Source organism: Protomyctophum bolini, assembly GCF_963924005.1.
Source record: "Protomyctophum bolini genome assembly, chromosome: 22".
Lineage (NCBI taxonomy): Eukaryota > Metazoa > Chordata > Actinopteri > Myctophiformes > Myctophidae > Protomyctophum > Protomyctophum bolini.
Genome location: NC_137883.1, coordinates 32,135,328 through 32,158,434, shown reverse-complemented (window position 1 = coordinate 32,158,434; position 23,107 = coordinate 32,135,328). Strand labels below are relative to the sequence as shown.

The 23,107-nt window shown below is 42.1% G+C and overlaps 1 protein-coding gene across 2 annotated transcripts; it reads right to left on the bottom strand.

Annotated features, from left to right (window-relative positions):
- Positions 1-3,282: 3,282 nt before the first annotated feature.
- lrrc8ab (leucine rich repeat containing 8 VRAC subunit Ab) lies at positions 3,283-22,895 on the bottom strand. 2 transcript variants are annotated; one of them, XM_080756692.1, is made up of 10 exons: positions 22,746-22,895; positions 20,761-20,885; positions 14,877-15,021; positions 13,656-14,234; positions 12,147-12,496; positions 10,480-10,738; positions 8,678-8,871; positions 7,962-8,255; positions 7,092-7,413; positions 3,283-6,160 (listed from the first exon to the last, which is right to left on the bottom strand). In XM_080756692.1, exons 3-10 carry the CDS (start codon positions 15,012-15,014, stop codon positions 5,885-5,887), a joined length of 2,412 nt encoding a protein of 803 aa, XP_080612818.1. In that variant the 5' UTR covers positions 15,015-15,021; positions 20,761-20,885; positions 22,746-22,895; the 3' UTR covers positions 3,283-5,884. The 2 variants fall into 2 exon arrangements, with proteins under 2 accessions (XP_080612818.1, XP_080612819.1); XM_080756693.1 differs by having other exon boundaries at positions 20,784-20,885.
- Between the last annotated feature and the right edge of the window lie 212 nt (positions 22,896-23,107).

Here is a 23,107-nt window from a genome sequence, read left to right as displayed (position 1 = left end):
TTTCTTTGTTTTTTACTATTTTGTTCACAATGAGAAATAAAAAGTACAGAGATATCTTCATATCAGAACATATTATGGTGCTCAAAATATTTGGAGGGGGTCATTCAAGAAGAAAAGGAAGTTGCAAGGCTGACACACCCCTAACAAACACACACATTATGCAACACAGATTCATCAGCCTCTGAAACAATAAAATAATTACATCACATTCATCATGACACCATTAATAGTAAACCAAGATTAAATGGGAGTGTATTTCGTGTCATATCAGCAGTCAATTTGAAATACATTAATAAAAACTACAAAATAACGTACATAGAAAAGCATATAAAATGCATGTTTGCGTTAAACACGTACGCCAACAGCAACAAAAAGTATACATGCAAAAAATGGCCAATTAAAACAAAAATGGTGTTTTGGCTAATTTCCTGAGAGTTTTTATTTAATAATACTATAGCTGTCAAAACTGAAGTAAAAAAGGAGATTAAAATATGAAACAATAGGACCTACATTAAGGAAAGCAATTTTTTGCTTATGCAAAACACGCACATGACACACACACACACACACACACACACACACACACACACACACACACACACACGTGTATTAATGTGAAAAAAGAATGCAGTTGCAATTGATTGTCTTCACTTATAATACGTAGTGTATTGTATTGCCGAGTACTGCTCATATTGGAACTCATGCATAGGGCTGCAACTATCTATTTACATGGCAATTATATTGATTACTCTGAGTTGTGAGCATGTAGATCAGCTATTTTAATAGTATGTTGTTTTTGTAGGTCGTCTGACATGCTCACAATATAGATACGGTAGATTATTTATAATCATTATAATTATGTTGATCTGACCTCATCGAACCCTGTACACTCAAGACACTGCCCCCGCTGCCACCCTTTAGATCTCCATATATGGAGCTGACTTGTTCTCTCATTCCATATATTGATCTGACCTCATCAAACCCTGTACACTAGTCAAGACAATAAGACATATACACTCCATATATGGCCAGTACAGAATGAATTCCATATTCATCCCCCATGCCAAAGTGCCAGTGCTTGCCCAGCAGTCTGCTGTCACCCAGGCGGATGCGTTTTATATAGATGTGTTTCTTCTCCTTTGACATAAAATATTTAGTGTTTTAACCACTTAAACCCTACTCTCTACTTTGACTGAATTCTACAAGGACACAACTTGTTGTGTCTGGCTGTGAGCTTGTACAGTATATATATGCTAGTTTCATATGCTCATGTGGCATGAAGGGGGTTAAAGGTGAACTAAGGCTTGCTCTGCATTGTTATCCATGGAAATACATTTACATCAGGCATTTGTCCTTTTGGGTTTGTTTTGTTTTCTTAGCTTTTCAAAGAAAAACACCAACTGGAAGTAACAAAGAAAAAAGTGCAAATGGCTCATGTGTTCTGATTAACAATCTAAATGGACTTATCTGTGCCAGCCTTCCCACCGATAACAACACACAACACCACATGTCACATCCTAATCGTAGCACTCAAACAATACAAGCTGTGTATATATTTTCCTTTTCTTGTTTAACCAAACTCTAATTTGTGAGGAGGTAATGTAGTGCACACCCATCCTCAAAGACGTCTACTAGTCTTAAAGCTCAGTGCTTAAAGCAACAAAAATAATCCCAAGACTGATTTTTTTTTTTTTTTTGCAAATCTGCACTGATCTCATTAAAATGACCCCTATGAAATCCTCAGGACTGAAATCAGTCCCCACTTTAAGCAGGGCTTAAAGTTATCTGTAAATTATTTTAATGAATAAACATTGTTTTCACCCAGTACGTTAGATATATAACGTCTGTCGGAGAAAATATGGAGATAGGAGATATAGGCAACGACCACCTCCAACCTCTGTAGTGGTTGGAGGTGGTCTCCTTAAACTCTACTCAACTCAACTAGTACTCCTCCTCAACTAGTCCATCTGTAGTGGTTGGAGGTGGTCTCCTTAAACTCTACTCAACTCAACTAGTACTCCTCCTCAACTAGTCCATCTGTAGTGGTTGGAGGTGGTCTCCTTACTACACCCTGGGACATGTCTACTGGACAACTAGTCCATCTGTAGTGGTTGGAACTTGGAGGTGGCCTCCCTATACTCTTCCATTGAGACATGTAGACCCTGTACTGGGACATCTACTGACTGACCAGAAGCACTGCAGGCTGGAGCTCAGAAGCACCAAGCAGGGACTTCATCTTTGCGTAGCAGCGGAGATGTGCTCTCTGAGGGAGAACAAGGACCCTGATTCTTATGGTAGGACTGTAGCTTTATAAACTCAAGACTCCCACGGAATCAGTGACATGAAATTGATAAACAGAACATGCCCATGCAGCCTGTGACAAAAAAACATCACTAATTTGCCTTTAAATATTGCACAAGATAACATTTAATTAGATTTTTTTTCTGAAATTAGAGTACATAGTTTAATAATTCCAGCCATTTATTCCTACACATGTGTTTCAACTCTCTCTTTGCGCATCTATTTAGCTTATCCTTTTCCTCAAAAAGATAAGTTAGTTTAGTATAAGTTGCATCAACATCTGTGATGCATTTGTTTTTTAGGGTAATGATGTCAGTCTCTTGTGGATATACCATTTCTGCTGTGTCGAATCAAATTAGACAACATGACAGGCCTTTCTTACCAGTGCTAGTAGTTTAGGATTGAAGCTTCAAACCACTCTGTTGTACTGTACGCAGCAAAAATCCTATCCACTATGTTACATTAATACTGAGTTTTTACTGGTGACTCTGCAGTGCATTGGTTCTCAGTGTGAAGAGGGTCCGCAGCCAAATACCAAAGGATTCTGGGCGTCCTTTGACATGAAAAAGTTTGAAAACTATACTAGTGGTGGGCAAAAGAAATCGATTCACTCAAATCACGATTTATTTTAATGCCACAATCTCGAAAAAAAAATCGAATATTGAGAACCACTCAAGGCTGAGGTGTACAGAATGTGGTCATCACCACTAATGTACGGTAAATATTGGACAGGCCGACAGCCTCCGACAGATCAAAGAGTAAAGGCATTTAACGCATTTTAGACCTGAGGATGATTCTACAAAATGCCTTCTAAATCATGACAGTTTTCTGATAAATATATTTCTGTCAGTGGTTGCTCAACCTTTTTCATGTCAAGGACCCCCAGAATGATCTGAATTTGACTGCAGACCCCCCCCCCCCCCCCATCTGAAATGTTGTTCCAGCAGGGACCCCCCCCCCCCCCCAGAAGTAAAGATTTGAGTTAAAAATGTTCGCTCTGAAAGAATATATATATTCAAAGATTTGCGACACATTTTCACGTATTTTGAAAAATGGCAGAGCTTGTAGATCTGCTAAAGTCAAAACGCCAAGAGGGGTTCCTGTCCTGAATGGGTTAATACTGGCATGGTCAAGTGAACGTGACACTAGGATTAGAACATCATTCTAAAACATGACAAAAATAAGTCAACAACAAAAGTTGTGAGTTTGAAGTTAAGGCAAAATTGACATAACAGTGTGTATACGTTCTTTACAAGGTTTACCTACAAGCTATGGCTTCTTATAACAGTGGTGGACAGTAAAGTAAAGTAACATTTACCTGAATACTGTATTTTTCAGTACCTATGACTTTCACTCCATCACACTTCAAAGAAAAAAAAAGGGAAAAACAAATATGAATGCCCCATTATTTGAAGTCCCATTTCAAATATAGTGACAATAGCAGATCTACAAGCTCACAACGCATCATGTTGTGGGCTTGTACATCTGTTATTTTCACTATTATATTAGATATATATATATATTTTTTGCAATTTCTGGAAAATCTTTGGCATTTTGGGGGAAATGGCTCAATTTTAATACAGCAATACATTGATATACAAGAAAAATGTACTGTGTAATTCATACTTTTGAATGCTTTAGTATTCAAATACTACTCTACAAGTTTGACAGAGCAACTTTCACTTGTAGTGGAGTGATATTTGACTAAAGTTTGAATGAAGTACTGGGGGTCGAGTACGGTGTCCACCACTGGCCTTTGTTCAACAATAGAGCCGTGAACTCACAAGCCTGCCTTTCATTGCCTGTGATCAAGTATGTTGGAATTAAAGTCAAGATGAAATGAAATCACATTAAAATCACCTATTTCAAAATATATATGCCACACAAAATGTAAAAAAAATAAAAATAAAAATAATAAAGTTAAAATCATGAAAACGAAATCAGACTTAGTTACTAGGCTTAAACTAACCATTCTCACCAAATAATATCACGACATGCCACTGTGTGAGCGAAGGGTTAAATAAAATAATAATTTGATTCCGGTGGCAAAGCAAATTAGGGGTCCTATAGTCTTAATTGATTAAACAAAAAAAATCATACATTTACAAACCTAATAAATGGCTGATCTACAAGCTCAACGCGTTGGCATGTGGGCCTCAACCAAGAGCAAAGTGGCCAATTGCAATGTGACCGTGCCCAAATTCTTGTTATGACACCATTTATTTTACCACTGTTCAAATCAAATCCCTCAGTGTTATGTCTCTCTTGTCTATCCTGTAGTTGTATGTGTTTCAGAAATAAATATGGAAGTTAGATTAAAATGCCGTTTCATCTGGACTTCAGCTATTTTCTTAATAAGTGGAATGTTCTGGTGTTCATAAATACAAGCAGAAGCTGGAACGGTTTCCTTTACATCGTTTCTAACATCGGCCCCACCTATAGGAGGCTTATTGCATTGCACTTTGTTCAACTGAGAGCAACAACAGTGCATGTTCACTCCAGATAAAACATGCATCAACATTGGCTGGATAGTGTTTTCTTTAGGTAACGTTGTGGCTTGAAATGTGAAAGTGCAACTAATTAGTATAGTGAAAATTGCACGAAATTGTGGACTTGGATTAAGAGCCTTTTCGATGCTCTGTCCTTAGTCACCCTCTGTGACTACGTCATGCTACTAGGACAGACACAAAGAGACTCATGGAGGATTTACATCTTCCAAACTTGCAACTTGAAGATGGCGGCTCTTATGGCACAAACAAAAAGAGGTGTGGCAAGCTTGTAATTGCTATTCCATACACTTCAGATGAAGGGTAATATCTGACAATGTTCTGTGAAATGAAAGCAGGCATGTACTGTATATGAACAGGACCATATAGGTTACTATATATTACCCTGTCGGTTAGCGATACTTGTGTCCATCATGGCGATTATTACACCCAACACAAGCCTCTGTCTGGAGGACAAAAGGGTTTCTAAATATCACTTGAAACAACTAACGCTGCCTGCCACTGACTCGCCTCGTTCAAAGCCCAACGTTTGTTAAGTTTTTTTTCTCTCCTTAGAAAACCTATTCAGTAAAATTGCTGTGTAGCATTTCATTAAAAAGGTAGAAGGGGAAAATAAAATACCAGAACAACCTAATAGAAAGGTGAACATGTGTTGTTATGGTCGAGTGATTATATTAGGCTTCAATCCGATTTGAGAACGAACGAACACTGGCTGTGCGTCGCACAGGGCCCTCTGACCTCAACTTAAAGGGACCCCGTCTGGGGATTGTCCGGAGGGTCCGATAGTCCCCTGTCGACACCATGGCGAGTCTTTGTGTGTGTGTGTGTGGGTCGGGAGTTGGAGGGTCCGAGTCCCCTGTCGACACCGGGGCGAGTCTTTGTGTGTGTGGGTCGGGAGGTGGAGGGTCCGAGTCCCCTGTCGACACCATGGCGAGTCTTTGTGTGTGTGAGGGTCGGGAGGTGGAGGGTCCGAGTCCCCTGTCGACACCATGGCGAGTCTTTGTGTGTGTGAGGGTCGGGAGGAGGTGGGGAAAGAAAGGTCAGACAGAAAAAGCAAACCATAATGCATTATTTCTTTAGGTCTGCTCCTTGTCGAGCTTCCACAGCTGCTCCTTGACCTCCGTGGGCAGCGTGTTGAAGAGGTCCTCCTCCACCACCAGGCCCGTCCTCTTCAGCTGGCGGCACTCGCCCAGCTCCACGGGGAGGCACTCCAGCCGGTTCCCCCGGATCTCCAGCTGGGTCAGCCCCGTCAGCTCCCCGAAGCGCGACGGCAGCGACTGCAGGCAGTTGTTGCCCAGGTTCAGAGTGCACAGCTTCCTGCACTGGAACAGCTCGTTGGGCAGGGTCTCGATCTGTGTGTGTGTGTGTGTGTGGGAAGGACAGATTATTAGATCCTTATTATTGCGGCACACAAATTAAGATGTCTTCCTGAATACTGAATAATTAATTAGAAATATGGTAAAGAAATAGCGTATACATACGCCGTGCTTTCCTTCAACCAACAGATTCTGATATCACAATTATTAACTAAACTAGACTATCCTATCATTCCCGCTTACGATGGCTCTTACATTTCAAGGTGCTCTGGACGTATACAATGTGGAAAGGAGAGACACCCGTACACACCGCCACTTGCTGGGTTCAGAGCATTTATTTGAGAATACCTTCCTCAGGCAAGACGGAAACGTTGCTTCTTATATTCTTAAATAAATGCTCTGAACCAAGCAGCAAGTGGCGGTGTGGCGGGTGTCTCTCCTTTCCACATTGAATATGCCTCGTCATCATCTCTCGATAAGGTGCTCTGGACAAAAGATCCGAATCAAAATAAAACATTTAAATGTTAAAGCACTCACCCTGTTGGCCATGACGGCCAGGTACTGCAGGTTAAATGTTAAAGCACTCACCCTGTTGGCCGTCACGGTCAGGTACTACAGGTTAAATGTTAAAGCACTCACCCTGTTGGCCGTCACAGCCAGGTACTACAGGTTAAATGTTAAAGCACTCACCCTGTTGGCCGTCACAGCCAGGTACTACAGGTTAAATGTTAAAGCACTCACCCTGTTGGCCGTCACAGCCAGGTACTACAGGTTAAAAAACACTCACCCTGTTGGCCGTCACGGCCAGGTACTGCAGGTTAAAAAACACTCACCCTATTGGCCGTCACGGCCAGGTATAAAGGTTCTAGGTATAAATGTTAAATCCCTCACCCTGTTGGGTCACTCACCCTATTGGCCGTCACGGCCAGGTACTACAGGTTATAGGTATAAATGTAAAAGCACTCACCCTGTTGGCCGTCACGGCCAGGTACTGCAGGTTCTGCAGGCAGCCGATGTCGGCGGGGATGTAGGTGAGGTTGTTGTGACTCAGGTCCAGGAAGCGCAGCTTGCGGCAGTAGAACAGCTGGCTGGGGATCTTGGCGATCTTGTTGCGGTTCAGGTAGAGCCGCTCCATGTTGGTGAGCGTGCCCACCTGGATGGGGATGTAGGCGATCTGGTTGTACCACAGCTTCAGGCAGACGAGGCGGTGCAGGTGCTGGAAGCTGATGATCTCCTCGATGGTCTTCAGGTTGTTGTCCTTCAGGTCGATCTCCTGCAGGTTGTGCAGGCTGAAAAGATCAAATCAAATCCAAATCAATTTTTATTTGTACAGCACATTTAAAAAACGACTCTCATCGTACCAAAGTGCTTCACAGGTCAAAGAAAACAATACAATACAGTGCAATACAATACATCAGTGAAACAATAAAATAAAATAATAAAAAAATAGAAGAAAAAAGAGAGAGAGAGCAGTTAAAAGGCAGTACGGAGAACGTATCCTATATAAAGTGTAAAGAGTAAAATTAGGGGGACTGGAAGGCTTGAGAGTATTTTGGGGGCTGCGACAGCAAAGGCTCGGTCGCCCCTGAGCCTCTTCCTTGTCATTCTTGAGATTTTAGTCGACTAAATCTACAGTTGATTTAGTCGACTAAAATGTATTTTGGTGGGGCATTGATGCCGTCGTAAGCACTGTTTTTACACTTGCTGAAAATAGCCGATCTACAAGCTCACAACGTGTCGCAGCGCGACGCATTGTGAGCTTGTAGATCTGCTATTTTCAGCATGCAACCAAGTGTAAAATGACTTGACATTTAGGAGTCGACTGTCGTCTGCTGACCTGAAGATGGAGTGGGGGATGCGCTCCAGGTCGCAGCGGATGAGCTCCAGCTCCGTGAGGTTGGCCATCTTCTTCAGGCTGTTGAGCACCATCAGCTTGGTGCCCTCGTTGTTGACGGAGAGCTTCTGGAGGTGCATGCCCACGTCCGTCACCACCTGGGGCAGCTTGGTGAGGTTGCTCTTCAGCCGGAGCACCTTGAGGCGCTTGAGCTCGCGCAGGCCGTCGATGACGATGTAGCGGTTGTTCTCGGCACTCAGGTTCCCCGTCAGGTGGAGCTCGCTCAGGTTCTTCAGGCTGCAGATGGATGGATAGATAGATTCTTTATGTTTGTGTCATGCACCAAAGGCGCCCAGCAGCCCACATGGGCTTACAGGACACACCATATCATTGCTTCAATATTGCATTGTGTACAAGAAACAGGTTTGTTTTGATGTTTTTTTTTATTTATTTTTTACAAAAAACAAAACATTCTGACTTTTTTCCCACGCTTTGCATAAAAAGTCTGCTAAAGCAAAAATACCAGTTTTTCATAGTCCTCTAACCAGAAAAGGTTAGCACAGATTTTACAAAATGTCTTCATTCTTCACATAATGGGCAGTAAAACTAAAAAAATAATTTCATTTTCAATTTCTTTCAAATCACGCACTAGACACACTCTATCCTAATATTTTGTGACCTTTATATAAGATAGACCATCTTTATATTGGTTTGTGTACCTGTAGATCCACAGCGGGATCTCCTTGATGTCCGTGAACTTGATGTGCAGCGACTTGAGGTTCTCCCGCAGGAAGGCGAGGGCGGGCGCCTCGATCTTGGCGGGCGTGTGGTAGAGCCACATCTCCCTCAGGGTCACCAGCTGGGCGATGATGGGCGGGATGGTGACGTCAGGGATCAGCTCCAGCTTCAGGACCTTTTGATAATTGATTGATCATTTTATTAGACAATTAGATGCAAATTACAGTACAGGGTGTACAGTCAAGCACAGCATTAGTCCTAAAGGACGGCACCGAACAGTGTTGTTTTTTGGCAGCAAATTTAGATTTTAAGTTTTAGTCATAGTCTTTTGAATAGTTTTCATTTAGTTTTAGTCACATTTTAGTCACCTGGAATGTGTTGGTGTTAGTCTAGTTTTAGTCGAGTGAATGTCATGAGATTTTAGTCGACTAAATCTACAGTTGATTTAGTCGACTAAAATGTATTTTGGTGGGCATTGATGCCGTCGTAAGTACTGTTTTTACACTTGCTGAAAATAGCCGATCTACAAGCTCACAACGCGTCGCAGCGCGACGCGTTGTGAACTTGTAGATCAGCTATTTTCAGCATGCAACCAAGTGTAAAATGACTTATACTGGATCTCTTGTCCACTATAGTCCCCTCCCTAACATTTAGTCTAGTTTTTATTTGTTGACGTATAGTCAGTATAGTTAGTCTTATAGTTTTAGTCATCATAGCACAGTTTTCATTTAGTTTACATTTAGTTTTCTTCAGTGGAAAAAGGTAGTCGACGAACATTTTTCGTCTTAGTTTTAGTCGACGAAAACAACACTGGGCCACCGAAGAAAGACCTTGCGGTCTTGTTTCCATTCAGGTCCCATGCATTCATTCATTCACAATGACAACAGTGACAACAAACAATACGTTTCTCAAAACACACTAGATCTATATGTACAGGTTGGAATATAAATACATTAATAAAACATAAAAAAGGGAGCCAATCACCTTCTCTCCCTTTGACCTGATGACAGTGGCGGGTGAGTTTTCAGACACTTTTTTAAAGGAAACCAGTGATCTGCTAGTTTTGAGGGAAGGGGGGCAGGGCATTCCACACTTGAGTGGCAGTGCTGTGAAATGTGAATTTACCCATATTTGTTCTGAAGATCATTATTTACACTCCCTCTAGTATTGTGGCTGTGGGAGTTGCTCACCTTTTTGAGGTAATCAGTCAAGTAAATGTGGGGCACTGTGGGCATGGACGGCAGAGCTGCATTTACAATCTTGAATGTTAGTCCCATTTTCAGTTGTTTGACTCTGTCCTCAACACTGAGTCAACCTATAATGCTATCAAATTGTGTTGCACAGAGGTGGGTCATGGGCCCTAATCCTAGTAACAGTCTGATTAGTTTGTTTTGGGAGGTCTGGAGCTTATGTTTTTGTGACATTGAGATGTTGGAGTACCAGGAGGTGCATGCATAGTCAAATAAGGGCCGAATGAGAGCCCCAGCTAGTGTCCTGAGAGCCGTCTTGTTAACAAAATGTGGAGATTCTGCCCAAGAATCTTGTTCTCTGATTTACTTTTTTGATCGCTCTTGTCGCCATGCCTTCACCCGTCAGTTTATTGTCCAGGATACAGCCCAGATATGTAACCTCTTCTTTGTTAGCTATTACTATGTCATCAATACTGACCTTAAAAACCTTTACAATTAACCTATTAAGGGAATGGTTGGACCCAAAAAGGATGGAATCTGTTTTACCTAAATGCAATGAGAGTTTGTTATCTGTAACCTATGCTACCACCAACCTCCAGCTCCATCAGGTCGAACACGGTGTCAGGGATGCCCGACAGCATGAAGAGGTGCAGCTCCAGCTTCTCCTGGGAGTTCTTGGTGATGCGCTGGCGGAGCTTGTCCAGCGTCCACTCGTTGTTCAGGTTGAGCTGCCGGAGCTTGTTCTCGCTCACCTCCGACAGGAAGACGGCGAAGCGCTTGGAGTACAGCGGGTCGTACTGGTCGATCATGTGCAGCATGAAGGCGAAGTCGTTCTTCACGTCGGGGATGTCGCTGTGGGTAAAGGTAAGGTACATTTTATTAACCCATTCTGACCTGAGATCAGATTCATACGAGGTTTCCACTGGACACACACTGGTCTGATTAACCCATTCTGACCTGAGATCAGATTCTAAAAATGTCAGTCGTTCTTCGATTTTTTCAAAAATAGCAGACCTACAAGCTCGTAGCGCGCCACTCGGTGGCGCGCTATGAGCTTGTAGGTCTGCTATTTTTCAATAGCTAAAGCATAAGATGATGCTGAAGGTACATTTTATTTATAAAGCGCCTTTCAAAACAAATGTCACAAGGTGCTGTACAATAGAGCACCGAAGTCCTGACGTAACTGGCTCATCCCGACGATTCCCCTCCTGGTTCGCGGAAGTAATTTCTCTATGGAGAATAACATGGGGTGATCTTAATATCGTCTACTATAAGCGTTGTGGTCCAAAAATAAACAAGCTGTCTCGGCGTTATTGTCGGGGAGGTGTCTCTGTATCGTTTGCAACAGTCAGTCACTCATATTATATGATACAGTCTGCTTCTAGCGAAAATGTAACTAATTCAGCAGCAGTAACATTAGCGTTTTCTCTCAGTCAGTTGATTCTTCATATCCATATGAGTGAAGCGGCCGGGGTGACATGTTTATTTTTCAAACACAGTTGTTATATGAGGCGATCTAAAATCGCCTCAATGGGGATTTCAATGCAACTAAACAAATACATGAACCTGGGGACTGACGCCCTCTACTGGAAGTGACGTCAGACTTCGGCTATATATATATATAAATATAAACCTACAGAACCATATAGACAATATTACAGACAAAAGTGCTTTTGAAACAAAGGGGTTTTTAGCAGCTTTTTGAACGCCTCGACAGATTCATTCCATAGGGAAGGGGCTACAACTTCAAAAAGCTCTATCGCCTTTTTGTTCTCAGTCTCATATTGGGAACTTTGAGCAGGTCTTTACTTGAAGACCTCAGTGTTCTCACATTTGATATGGGGAATAATAGTTCAGTTATGTACTGTACATGGGACACAGCCCATGGAGGGCTTTAACCCATTCTGACCTGAGATCAGATTCATACGAGGTTTCCACTAGGACACACACTGGTCTGATTAACCCATTCTGACCTGAGATCAGATTCATACGAGGTTTCCACTAGGACACACACTGGTCTGATTAACCCATTCTGACCTGAGATCAGATTCTAAAAATGTCAGTCGCTCTTCGATTTTTCTAAAATAGCAGACCTACAAGCTCGTAGCGCGCCACTCGGTGGCGCGCTACGAGCTTGTAGATCTGCTATTTTTCAATAGCTAAAGCATAACATGATGCCAACACCAAAATGGGTGCCCGGTCAGAATGGGTTAAAAGTGATTAATAAGTCAATTGGAAGCCAGTGTAAAGCAGCAAGCACCTGTAGCTGCTCTCCTCGCGGATGGACTCGAAGGAGTACTTCTTGAGCGAGCGCCGCAGCATCCAGCAGAGCGTGTACATGCAGATGAGGCCGTACACCATGACCAGGCTGATGTAGAAGCAGGCCAGGATCTTGAACAGCGTGGCGAGCGGGTGGGCACAGCGGTACATGGAGTAGCCCGTCAGGCTCTCGATGTCCACGCGGCAGTCCACCGAGAACTGGATGTTGTGCACGTAGTAGCCCGTGTAGCAGATGATCAGGATGAACTTGATGACCTTGATGATGGTCTGCCGGATGTACAGGTTGTAGACGATGTCTCCCTCCTCCACGTGGATGCGGAACTTCTTAACCTTAAATTAATAAATAAAAATTATATATTAACCTGATCTCTGAACTGAGATCAGATTCTAAAAACGTCTTCTATACATCCTGACAGTTTTCCATTCTGACCTGAGATCAGATTCTAAAAAATGTCTTCTATGTCAGTCGCTCTTCGATTTTTCAAAAATAGCTAGACCTACAAGCTACGAGCTTGTAGATCTGCTATTTTTCAATAGCTAAAGCATAACATGATGCTAACACCAAAATGGGTTCCCGTTCAGAATGGGTTAATAAAATTAATTATTTGAAGTAACCACTTGAAACATTAATATACATAAACACATATGCAGTAAAAAGTAAACGAGAATAAAAATATACACTATATTTGAAGCAACCACTTCAAATATAAAAGCACGCTTTAAAAAAAATGCTAAATCTATGTGGGCGTAACGTAACTAGTATAACGCATAATTATAAGCTAAATATGTATTTTCTGTTCATCATTGGTATTTAAGAAGCACAACTCTACAGAGAATCAGTTTTCCCCATTCCTATTGTTCCTGTTGTTGTTTTTTTCTGTTCCTTTTTTTGAGTATTTGAATCATTAAAAAGCCCAAACCTTTTCAGTCAAACTGTAATTCTGTAAACCCTCATTCTGAAATGTACTGTACTAGGCATGTAACGTTACACTCAACTCACGATACGATACGTATCACGATATGAGGTTCACGATACGATTTTTCACGATATTTTCAACACAATGATTTTCCAGACAAATGACCAATTTTTTTATTTTTATGATTTATCTCCCCCCCCCCCCCCAAAAGCTTTTTTCACAATTCTTATTTAACTACATTGCAAAGATAATTGCCTTCCTCGATGTATTAATGAGCATCAATAACGACCATCACCTGGGCACAGTCACATATACAGCTCTACTGTCTCATTTCTCTCCAAAATCATGTGAATATGATGGAATATGATTTACAGCTGACATTTCTTATCACACACTAGGCCCCCCCCTAAAAAAAGAAAAAATATGTTTTTTTTGTTTGTTTTGAAAATCGAACATTTCATTTTTTTAAATACATCGATACATATTGTCGGGATATAATATCGATATATCGCGATATACGATATATCGTTACATGCCTATACTGTACTGTAAATGATGACTAACTAACTAACCTTCTCGAACAGCGCCTTGGCCTGCTCGCCCTCCTTCTTGTCCAGCACGCCGGTCTCCGTGCGGTCCACGATGCCCTGCTCCAGGCGGGACTTGGTCCTCTGGAGCATGGGCACGCTGGCCTCCACGTCCTCGCTGACCACCGACTCCTTGTGGTCCGTGGACGCGGTGGAGCCGTTCATCTTCACCAGGGGCTTGATGGGGTCACTCTCCTCCACCACCGTCTCCGACAGCGCCCGCGTGGTCCAGGGCGAGTCGAAGCACTTGAGCAGGATGGACACAAAGTGCTCCAGCTTGGAGGAGGTCCGCGGGAACTTGAACCAGAAGTTGGAGCAGGCCAGGAAGATGAGCGTGTGGAGGAGGACGAGGTAAGGGAAGTACTTGGCGAACCAGTGGAGGCGGTTCTCGTAGCACACGGCGTCCACGTAGTTGTACTGGTGGCGGTCCAGGTCGTACTGGATGCCCCGCGGCGGGTCCAGGTTCAGGGCGTTGGCGCCGCCCGCCGTGGCGTTGAAGAACCGCCGGCAGGTCTGGTTCACGACCCACTTACAGGGCAGGCAGATCATCTTGTCCTGGGTGACCTGCAGGGGAAAAAAGAATTAACCCATTTTATTCTAAAGATGTCTTCTACATCCTGACAGTTTTCTTAAAAAGTCAGTCGTTTCAGTCATTTTCAAAAATAGCAGACCTACAAGCTCATAGCGCGCCACTCGGTGGCGCGCTATGAGCTTGTAGGTCTGCTATTTTTGAAAATCTGCTGTAGATCTGCTGTTTTTCAATAGCTAAAGCACAACATAGTGCTAATAGTTTTAGTCACATTTTACATCACCTGAAATGTTTTAGTGTTTTAGACTAAAATGTATTTTGGTGGGCCTTGATGGCGTCGTAAATGGCTGATGTTAGACTTGGTTGCACTCTGAAAATAGACGCGTTATGAGCTTGTAGATCGGCTATTCTTTTCAGCATGCAACCAAGCATAACATGACTTGTGTTTAATAGTTCTGGAACTATTCTCCACTAGTCCCTCCCTAGCATTTAGTGTTGACGAAATTGTCAATATATTCAGCCTTAGTTTTAGTCATCATACCGTAGCTTATAGTTTTAGTCACCATAGCTTAGTTTATGTCATTTCTCGTCTGTGGAAAGAAGGTACTCGACGAACATTTCTCGTCATAGTTTTATTCATAGTTTTAGTCGACTAGAATCATCAACACCAGACTGACCTGCAGCGTGCCGCCGAACACAGAGATCATGAGCATGACGATGGAGATGTAGTCGGTGAACACGTCCCACCATGGCTTCAGGATGCGGTACGCCGGCTGCGTGTCCACAAAGTACCGCAGCTCAGTGATGGGGATCATGGTTTACCTGCAGGGAGGACACAGGAGTACATGAGTATTAGTAGGGGAAGGTACTAAATGCCTTCACTTAACCCATTCTGGGCGGGAACCCCTTTTGGTGTTTTAAGCGTTATGCTATAATTTCGCTTTTGAAAAATAGCAGATCTACAAGCTCATAGCGCGCCACTAAGGTCTGCTATTTTTCAAAAGTCGAGAAGATGTGGTGCAAATCTGTTAATATATATTCTTTCAGAGCAAACGTTTTTAACTCAAATCTTTGCTTCTGGGGGGGATGTCCCTGGAACAACATATATTCAGATGGAGGTCGACGGCCGATTACATATCATTTTTGGGGTCCTTGACATGAAATATTGAGGCATTTTTTAAAGGCCTAAATGGGTTAACACTTTGACCCCCATTCGTGAGTTACCCGAGTTAAAGACCTCTTTCCCTCCCAATCACGAGTTACATGAGTTGTCACTGTGTTTTAATTGTTTTTAGATTGTTTAAATTGTTTTGATACCGGTTACCTCTAGTAAAAATTTACAGTAAGGCAATAGTTAAATTGTATTTACTTTTAGTACTTGAGTAAATGTACTTGGTTACTTTCCACCACTGATCAGCATCAATCAAGTACTACATTATTATAAATCAAGATGATCAAAATGACATTCAGGGCTGAGGTAATTGGGGGAAGCTTGTAAGACCACTGTAACCTACTCCAAGGCAAGGCTGATCAATCAATCAATGCAATTATAGCTTATATAAGGTCATCCGTCAGGTAGTTACACAGGGATCATTTGACGGCTGACAGCTGTAATGACAGCGCCGTTAGCATCCACAGAGACTTTACTAGGTACTGTAGACTATTGATTCCAATCCAATTAACCCATTCTGACCTGAGATCAGATTCATACGACGTTTCCACTGGACACACACTGGTCTGATGAACCCATTCTGACCTGAGATCAGATTCTAAAAATGTCAGTCGTTCTTCGAATTTTTCAAAAATAGCAGACCTACAAGCTCGTATCGCGCCACTCGGTGGCGCGATATGAGCTTGTAGATCTGCTATTTTTCAATAGGTAAAGCATAACATGATGCTAACACCAAAATGGGTGCCCGGTCAGAATGGGTTAATCTCACTCCACAACTGTGTAGATATCAGATGTCATTATTATGAAATATGCATTCACCACCTTGTATGAAAAAGGAAAATGGATAGGATTCCATTCCTATCATTTATGTCACTCTTATGAGGAAAGAATTGATGAAGCTGCTGCAATGAAAAACTATAAAACATAAGGGATGATTAACCGAATATTCGGCCAACAAATTTATTCGGCCGAATACAATTTACAATTTACAATTTAGGCATTTAGCAGACGCTCTTAATCCAGAGCGACTTACATTAAGCAAGAACAAAAAAGCATGGGAATACATCACATAAAGACATTTATCATGAAACATGCGTAAGCTAAGAAAGTAACAGTGGAATATCTATAATGAAACTATACATATAAGCTATACGTATATACGTAAGCGAATAGAGGCTGTTAAGGTTACGCTCCAGATAGCACAGACGGTCGGCTGTCGGCCTGTTTGTGAACGTTGTGAGCTTGTCGGCAGGTAGCCTGGGGTGCTATGCTTTCTACGGCATAGGGCAGCTCCCGGCAGGATCCGGGAGAATATAGACGCAGCTGTGCGACATGAGACTAATCATGTTCGACGGGCGAAATACTGTATTACTGTGAATCTCTAGTCTCGTCATGTTTCAGTGCAGACTACTGGTGTAGTGTGAACTAGATAACCATATTCTCAATTAGTGGTGCACCGAATATTCTGCCGCAGAAAATATTCGGCTGAAAATGCATTTTCGGCCTATTCGTTTCGGCCCGAATAGGCAGAAAATATATCACTGAATAGTGTATGCAATTAATTCATTCAAAAGAGCTGAATACATGTTCTATGGACCCATAATTGTGATTTATTATTTAAGTAAAGTTTTGCCATAACCATTTATTTTTGCCATAAATCAGGTAGCTTTAAGGTACGGCCATGACAGTTTTCGGTAGGAAAAAAAAAATATAATATTATTCATATTCGGATTTTCGGCCAACTGTTTCCTATATAACATAGCGACTAAATTAGGGAGAAAAAGTGGGTACAAAAATAATTGGCATAACATACATAATTTGAAGATGGTTGAGAGAGGGTGGGTTTGGAATGAAGCAGCTGTAAAAAAAAATCGGTTTCGGCAGATAATTTCCCTTTCGGTGCATCCCTATTCTCAATCTCAACTCTCAACTCCTGTACCAAGTAATCAACTTCAAAGCAAATCTGGCGAGAAGAAAGAATGCCGTGTTTTGTTTTGTTTTGTTGTGGCCTTGCGGGATGCAAAGCCTCCAGGGTTGTCAGATTGTGTGAGTGAAACAAGCCAACCAGGTCTGTGAAAACAAGCCCAAATTAAAGAAGCAACCAGTTTCACCACCAGTGGAGTCATGGTGATTTATTTTTCCCTGTACCACGTGCACGCGTGTGCATGTGCGCATCGCGGCATGCCATGCACACAGAACAGCTGCATAGCAAATAGTTGTAGGAGAGTTTTAGACACAAAAGTAGACTTAGAATAGTCAGACAAACATCTTTACTGCACACTAGCAACTGGTTTGTGCTGGTTATAAAGTAGACTTTGACTACTGACTAGTCTGAACAGGTTTATTTGGTCCAGAGTCACCTTTAGAAAGACCGTGGCCTCTCTACTGGCTTCAAGCACGGCGTGCAAAGTCTGCACACATGCCTGTAGGTAGCTTTACAACAAAAGGTACTCGTAATCATATTCAGCCGGCTATTCGGCCAACTGTTCCCTATATTCTGTATTCTAGGGGCAGGTGGCACAGTCTGTATTGCTGTCCTCTCACAGCTAGAAGGTCCTGGGCTTGTTTTATTTTAGATTTGGGGGTCTCCCCATTTACTGATGAAATTATATATAAGTATGGTGGTACTACCCTGATTGTATTATGTGTTTTCTATATTTCACTGACTTCCATCCCCCTTTTTGTATTGGAAACATGGCTTCCATTTGTATGCCTCAGCTCAGTCACAATAGTAAATTAAATTCAGTACAGAAAACTACAATTACCAAGAAGTAGAGCTACAACCAGGGAATGTAGTGTACAGGTGTTTTTGCACACTTTGCCACTGATCATAATAACGGGGCAGAATTTGAGTCATTGTGTATTCTCTGATGAAAGGTCTGACACACCCAAAGCTCAATTTGAAACAATACAATGTACTGTTACTAAGTGTACATCAAAATCTCTTTAATTAATTAGTTGGACTCATTGGTGATTCCTGCACCGTAGGCAAATATTTAGTCGGGTGGAGTGGTGCATTATCTTTACAAATAAATCACACCCGTGTGAAGTGAGGGGCGCTCTTATTATCGTCGCGCTACGAGCTTGTAGATCTGCTATTTTTCAATAGCTAAAGTAGAACATATAATGCTTAGTTAAAACACCAAAAGGGGTTCACCGTCCAGAATGGTTTAATATTGCTTTGCTCGTCCACAAATGACGTAAATTCTCCATTCATTGTCAATGCTGCAATTTCATGTTTGTGTATAAAGACAAATCTACACCAATAGCTGAATATAAAGGAAGGAAATGGACTGTTATTAATCTTCAATGGTAGTAACAATCAGTACGGGTAGTTTAACCAATTCAAATGAAAGATCACACAAACAACGAATGAAAGAGTTGGCCAAATTATGGATGGAGAAAAAAAAGCATGAATTCAAAAAAAGGACAAGAAAAGCTGTAACCATAAACCCGAAAAAATAGCTACATTCAGTCAAAATTATTAAAAGAATAACCTAGTCCTATATGCCTATTGTCTATTTTTAAGAATGCATGTACTATAATGACATGCCCAAAACAGGGACGCCAGTTTTAATGTGGTTATAATTTGGACAAAATCTTGCATTCAACACATCTAACTCTAAGACTACAAGCACCATAATGGCATAGCTCTAAAATGTATATACTTTGAGAAAAGTCTGCATTACAATTTAAACAGGGAAGGTTTACATTAAACTTGAGAGCGTATTTCGTAGCTATATACTCACAGATCTGGAATTAAAGTACAATCACTCTCCATTTATAAACCGCAGGCTGGACAAACGCGCTCTGCAAAGTTCTTGCTTAAGTTTCTCCTGCACATTGACTCATAGATAAACACTCTCCCACATGCCCGCCTGGCCTTGCATGACTGCCACTCCCTCCCAGTCCAACAGCACACAGAGCCGTGCCGTGAGAGACAATCTGCCAAGAGAAGATGTTCCGTTTTGGCTCGTTTGGCCCAAACAAAGCAGTGTCCATCTCGCCCGCCTTGTTCCCCTATTCTTAGCCATTTCCGTTTATAATACCCAAGGTATTGTCTGCCACGGCAGCCTTGAGAAGCCCCCCCCCCCCGACCCCAAACCTCCGAGAGGAGATCCTGTTTACCTTACGGGAGCTGCTCTGTCTCCAAGCTTTAAGACATTTAGGCCCGACGTTGAAATTTTAAAAAAAAAATCTTTTTTTAAATGTCTTTTTTTCTGAAAAACCTCATGTTTTCTATATCAGTGGTTCTCAATATTTCATGTCAAGGAAACCCCAAAAATATATGAAATTGGCCGCTGACTCCCATCTGAAAATGTGTTGTTTCAGGGACCGTACCTCCCAGAAGCAAAGATTTGAGTTTAAAACGTTCGCTCTGAAAGAGTATACATTCAAAGCTTTGCACCACATGATCACGATTTTCAAAAAATAGCAGACCTACAAGCTCGTAGCGCGCCACTCGGTGGCGCGCTATGAGCTTGTAGATCTGCTATTTTTCAATAGCTAAATAAATTATAACATAATGTTTAAAACACCAAAAGGGGTTCCCGACAAAAATGGGTTAATCTCTCTGGAAATGTCCACTGTCACCTTTTTACTTCATCAAACTGCCCACACCCCGCTTCTGATATCATGTGCACGCACGCACGCACACGCACACACGCACACACACACACACACACACACACACACGCAAACAACTTGGCACTCAACATTTTTTCCTCCATTAGGACGACCGGCCTTTTCCTGTCGTGTCGAGGAGTGTGATCGCTGGAGTCTAACTACCAGGCCCTTGTTGTACTCTAAAGGCATATTTAGAGACCATGACAAGATCAAAGCGATCCAAGTTAATCCAATGCAGTGGACCCGACCGACTCTTTGGTCGGTTTGTGCTAGTTTAGAACACGATTAACCCATGAGGACGATTCTTTACAAATGCCTTCAAAATCCTGACAGTTTTCTGAATAACCCCATGTTTCTATGTTAGTGGTTCTCAAACTATTTCATGCTAAGGAGCCCCAGAATTATATGTAATTGGCCGCTGAGCCCCATTTGAAAACATGTTGTTCCAATCCGGGGACCTCCCTAAAGCAGATATTTGCGTTAAAAGGTTCACCGTGAAAGAATGTACATTCACAAGATTTGAGCCACATTTTCACGATTCTTTTCAAAACAAATAGCAGACCTACAAGCTATTTTTTCCAACAGCTATAAAGTTTAAAATAATGGTTTTTAAAGTAGTTTAAAAGCTATATATATATATATATATATATATATATATATATATATATATAAGGTGACACAGACGTCGTCCTCAGGTCTAAATGGGTTAAGTTGCAGCTACACTGCTGCTGCAGCCTCACATGAAACACAAAGAGACCCCTCACCAATATGGTTGTGCTATCTGTACCCCAGTGTTTGATGCTGTCCGTGATGGACATTCCACGCCCGGGTCCAAAAATCTTCGTGGGCCCTCGCCTCTCTCATCGCCACAGGGGTCCGGGAGGTCGATCTGAAAATGCAGAGGGACATTTTATTTAATGCCCTTAGTGGACTTAGTGTCTGTCTAGGGCATCGGTGGCCGAACGGTTTGCGGAGAGGTCTTGATATCGGAAGGTCGCTATAGTTCGTATCCCCGGACCGGCACGTTAAAATGACCACCGCTGAAGTGCCCTTGGACAAGGCATTGAACCCCAACCATGAAATGTTCTATGAGCAGGGCCTGGCTGTAAACAAGTTCTTGAGCTTCTGCTTACCGGTAGTCCAGTTACCCTGGATAAACATGGTAACTGAAGCTGTCCCAGTTATGGGTATGCTGTAATATTTTATTTTGCTTATTTTTCTGAAAATGCATATGGTAAATTGTATTTTTTGTTTTGGGCAACAAACTGTATATTTCGGTATTTGTATGGTAAATGCATGGTGAGATAGTGCCATCTACTGTGCTCTGTTTCATGGGCAGGTTGAATCACCTCCGCAGCTAATCACCTCATTTCAATCACCTGTTGGGTTTTGGGCATGTTTGAGCAGAACAAACAGAGCAGAGCTCTTTCATGTCAGAGTCTCCACAAAAGATAAAGAAAATTATATAAAAAAGAACAAGAACTTAACTGAACTGCTAAAAGTCTGTGCAGAAGGCGCATACGGTATGTTCCCAGTTGTTTTGTGTCTGTAAAAGTTATATTGCCATTGTATCGTGTATTTGTTTGTGTTTGTGACATGCGGACATTTCATTGTGAGAATATATGGACAATTCATGGTCATTTAAAAAGACAGCATGACTGACTGACAAGGGCATTCATAATTTCATGTGGTAATAATTCATTGTGGTTAAAAAATGTGATTTTTTTTGCAGTTTTTTACGTTGTCGCTTGGGATAATTAAAAAGCCCTCGATATATCAGTTGGGACGTTGTCTTATTTCTGCACCAGATGAAGATGGTTTAGGAGCAGTTACAGTAGTTATTTATTTGTCATGCATCCTTTGTGTGGGCTTTGGTGGGAGCTGTGGGACGGGATTGTTTATTTAAGAACAATGGAAGGAAAGATACTGGTTTTCATTATACACGAACACGGCATGCATCCTCTTTCAATATCACATTTCAGTTTAAGAATGACAAGGCATTACAGAAGATTCAGACATGCTGGACAGGAGAGGCTGGGTCTTGTTTGTACCCCTGTAATAGTCGCTTGTATAGGCTAGATGTTGTGTGCTGACTGTCAGATATTAGGTACAGTAACAAACATACATTATCTTGGTCTTGGATCATCATGTCAGGCACGTATGTTTAGCTTCACCATGAGACAGAGAGAAACTCACGTCACTCGATCATGCAGTAGCCTAAAATGTAGAACTCTCGTATCGATTCTGACTGTTTCCCAATCAGAATCGATAAATAGCCGAACATTTACGACAGTCTACATTTTAGGCTAGTCACTGCAGTTAAGTAACACTGCTCATCCATTTCATTTTCATTTATCATACTTTGTTGACATTAAACTTAACACCACATCCAGCCAGTCACTACTCAAATAGCCTCGGGACCCCATAGACAGCTGAGACTACAGCAGCTGATCACCACCAGAGCCATATAATATGTCTCTTTCTAAGGCTCTGATCAGCACAGCTATAACAAAAAAAACCCACATGACATTAGCATGTATGGCACCCCCAGCTACTATAGCTAAAGCTGCCTTGGGCTCAACTCAACAACGCACTATCTGTAAGCTCTTATAGATAGCAAGCTGAAGCTAAGCTACGGTACTTTAGCTACAACAACCTGAACCAACCAACCACCACCGGCTTTCCTGCCCCGAGGCTTTGCGTGGAGAGATTTGTCACGTTTCTTCAACCCGTTATGTATTCGCCTTACCTCAATACGTCGCCGCGTGTTGTGATCAAAGTGTGAATAAAATCATCACGCTTATCTTGGTAAAAAAAAACACAAACAGCGTGTTTGCTGTTAGCAGCTAAAGCTGGCTAGCTGTTGTGTTTGTTGACGACTTTTTCCTTCTCTGTTCATGTTACTATAGCAGGCAGTACTGTCTGTAAGTGGTGGCCTGGCTGCAGTTGGTCCCCCCCGCCGCCGGCGGCGCTGTGGCTCTCGTCTGGCTAGCCGAAAATAGCAGATCTACAAGCTCACAACGCGTCGCGACAGCGACGCGTTGTGAGCTTGTAGATCTGCTATTTTGGGCGCTCGCGACACCCACCGAGCGAATCCCCTCCCACTCTGTC

Excerpts from the sequence above, each read along its gene's own strand:
- lrrc8ab (XM_080756692.1), bottom strand. The coding sequence starts at position 15,014 with ATGATCCCCATCACTGAGCTGCGGTACTTTGTGGACACGCAGCCGGCG. Across the intron at positions 10,739-12,146 it reads CGCGAGGAGAGCAGCTACAG|CGACATCCCCGACGTGAAGA; the intron begins GTGCTTGCTGCT and ends CTTTACCCACAG. Across the intron at positions 7,414-7,961 it reads ATCCCCCACTCCATCTTCAG|CCTGCACAACCTGCAGGAGA; the intron begins GTCAGCAGACGA and ends TGATCTTTTCAG.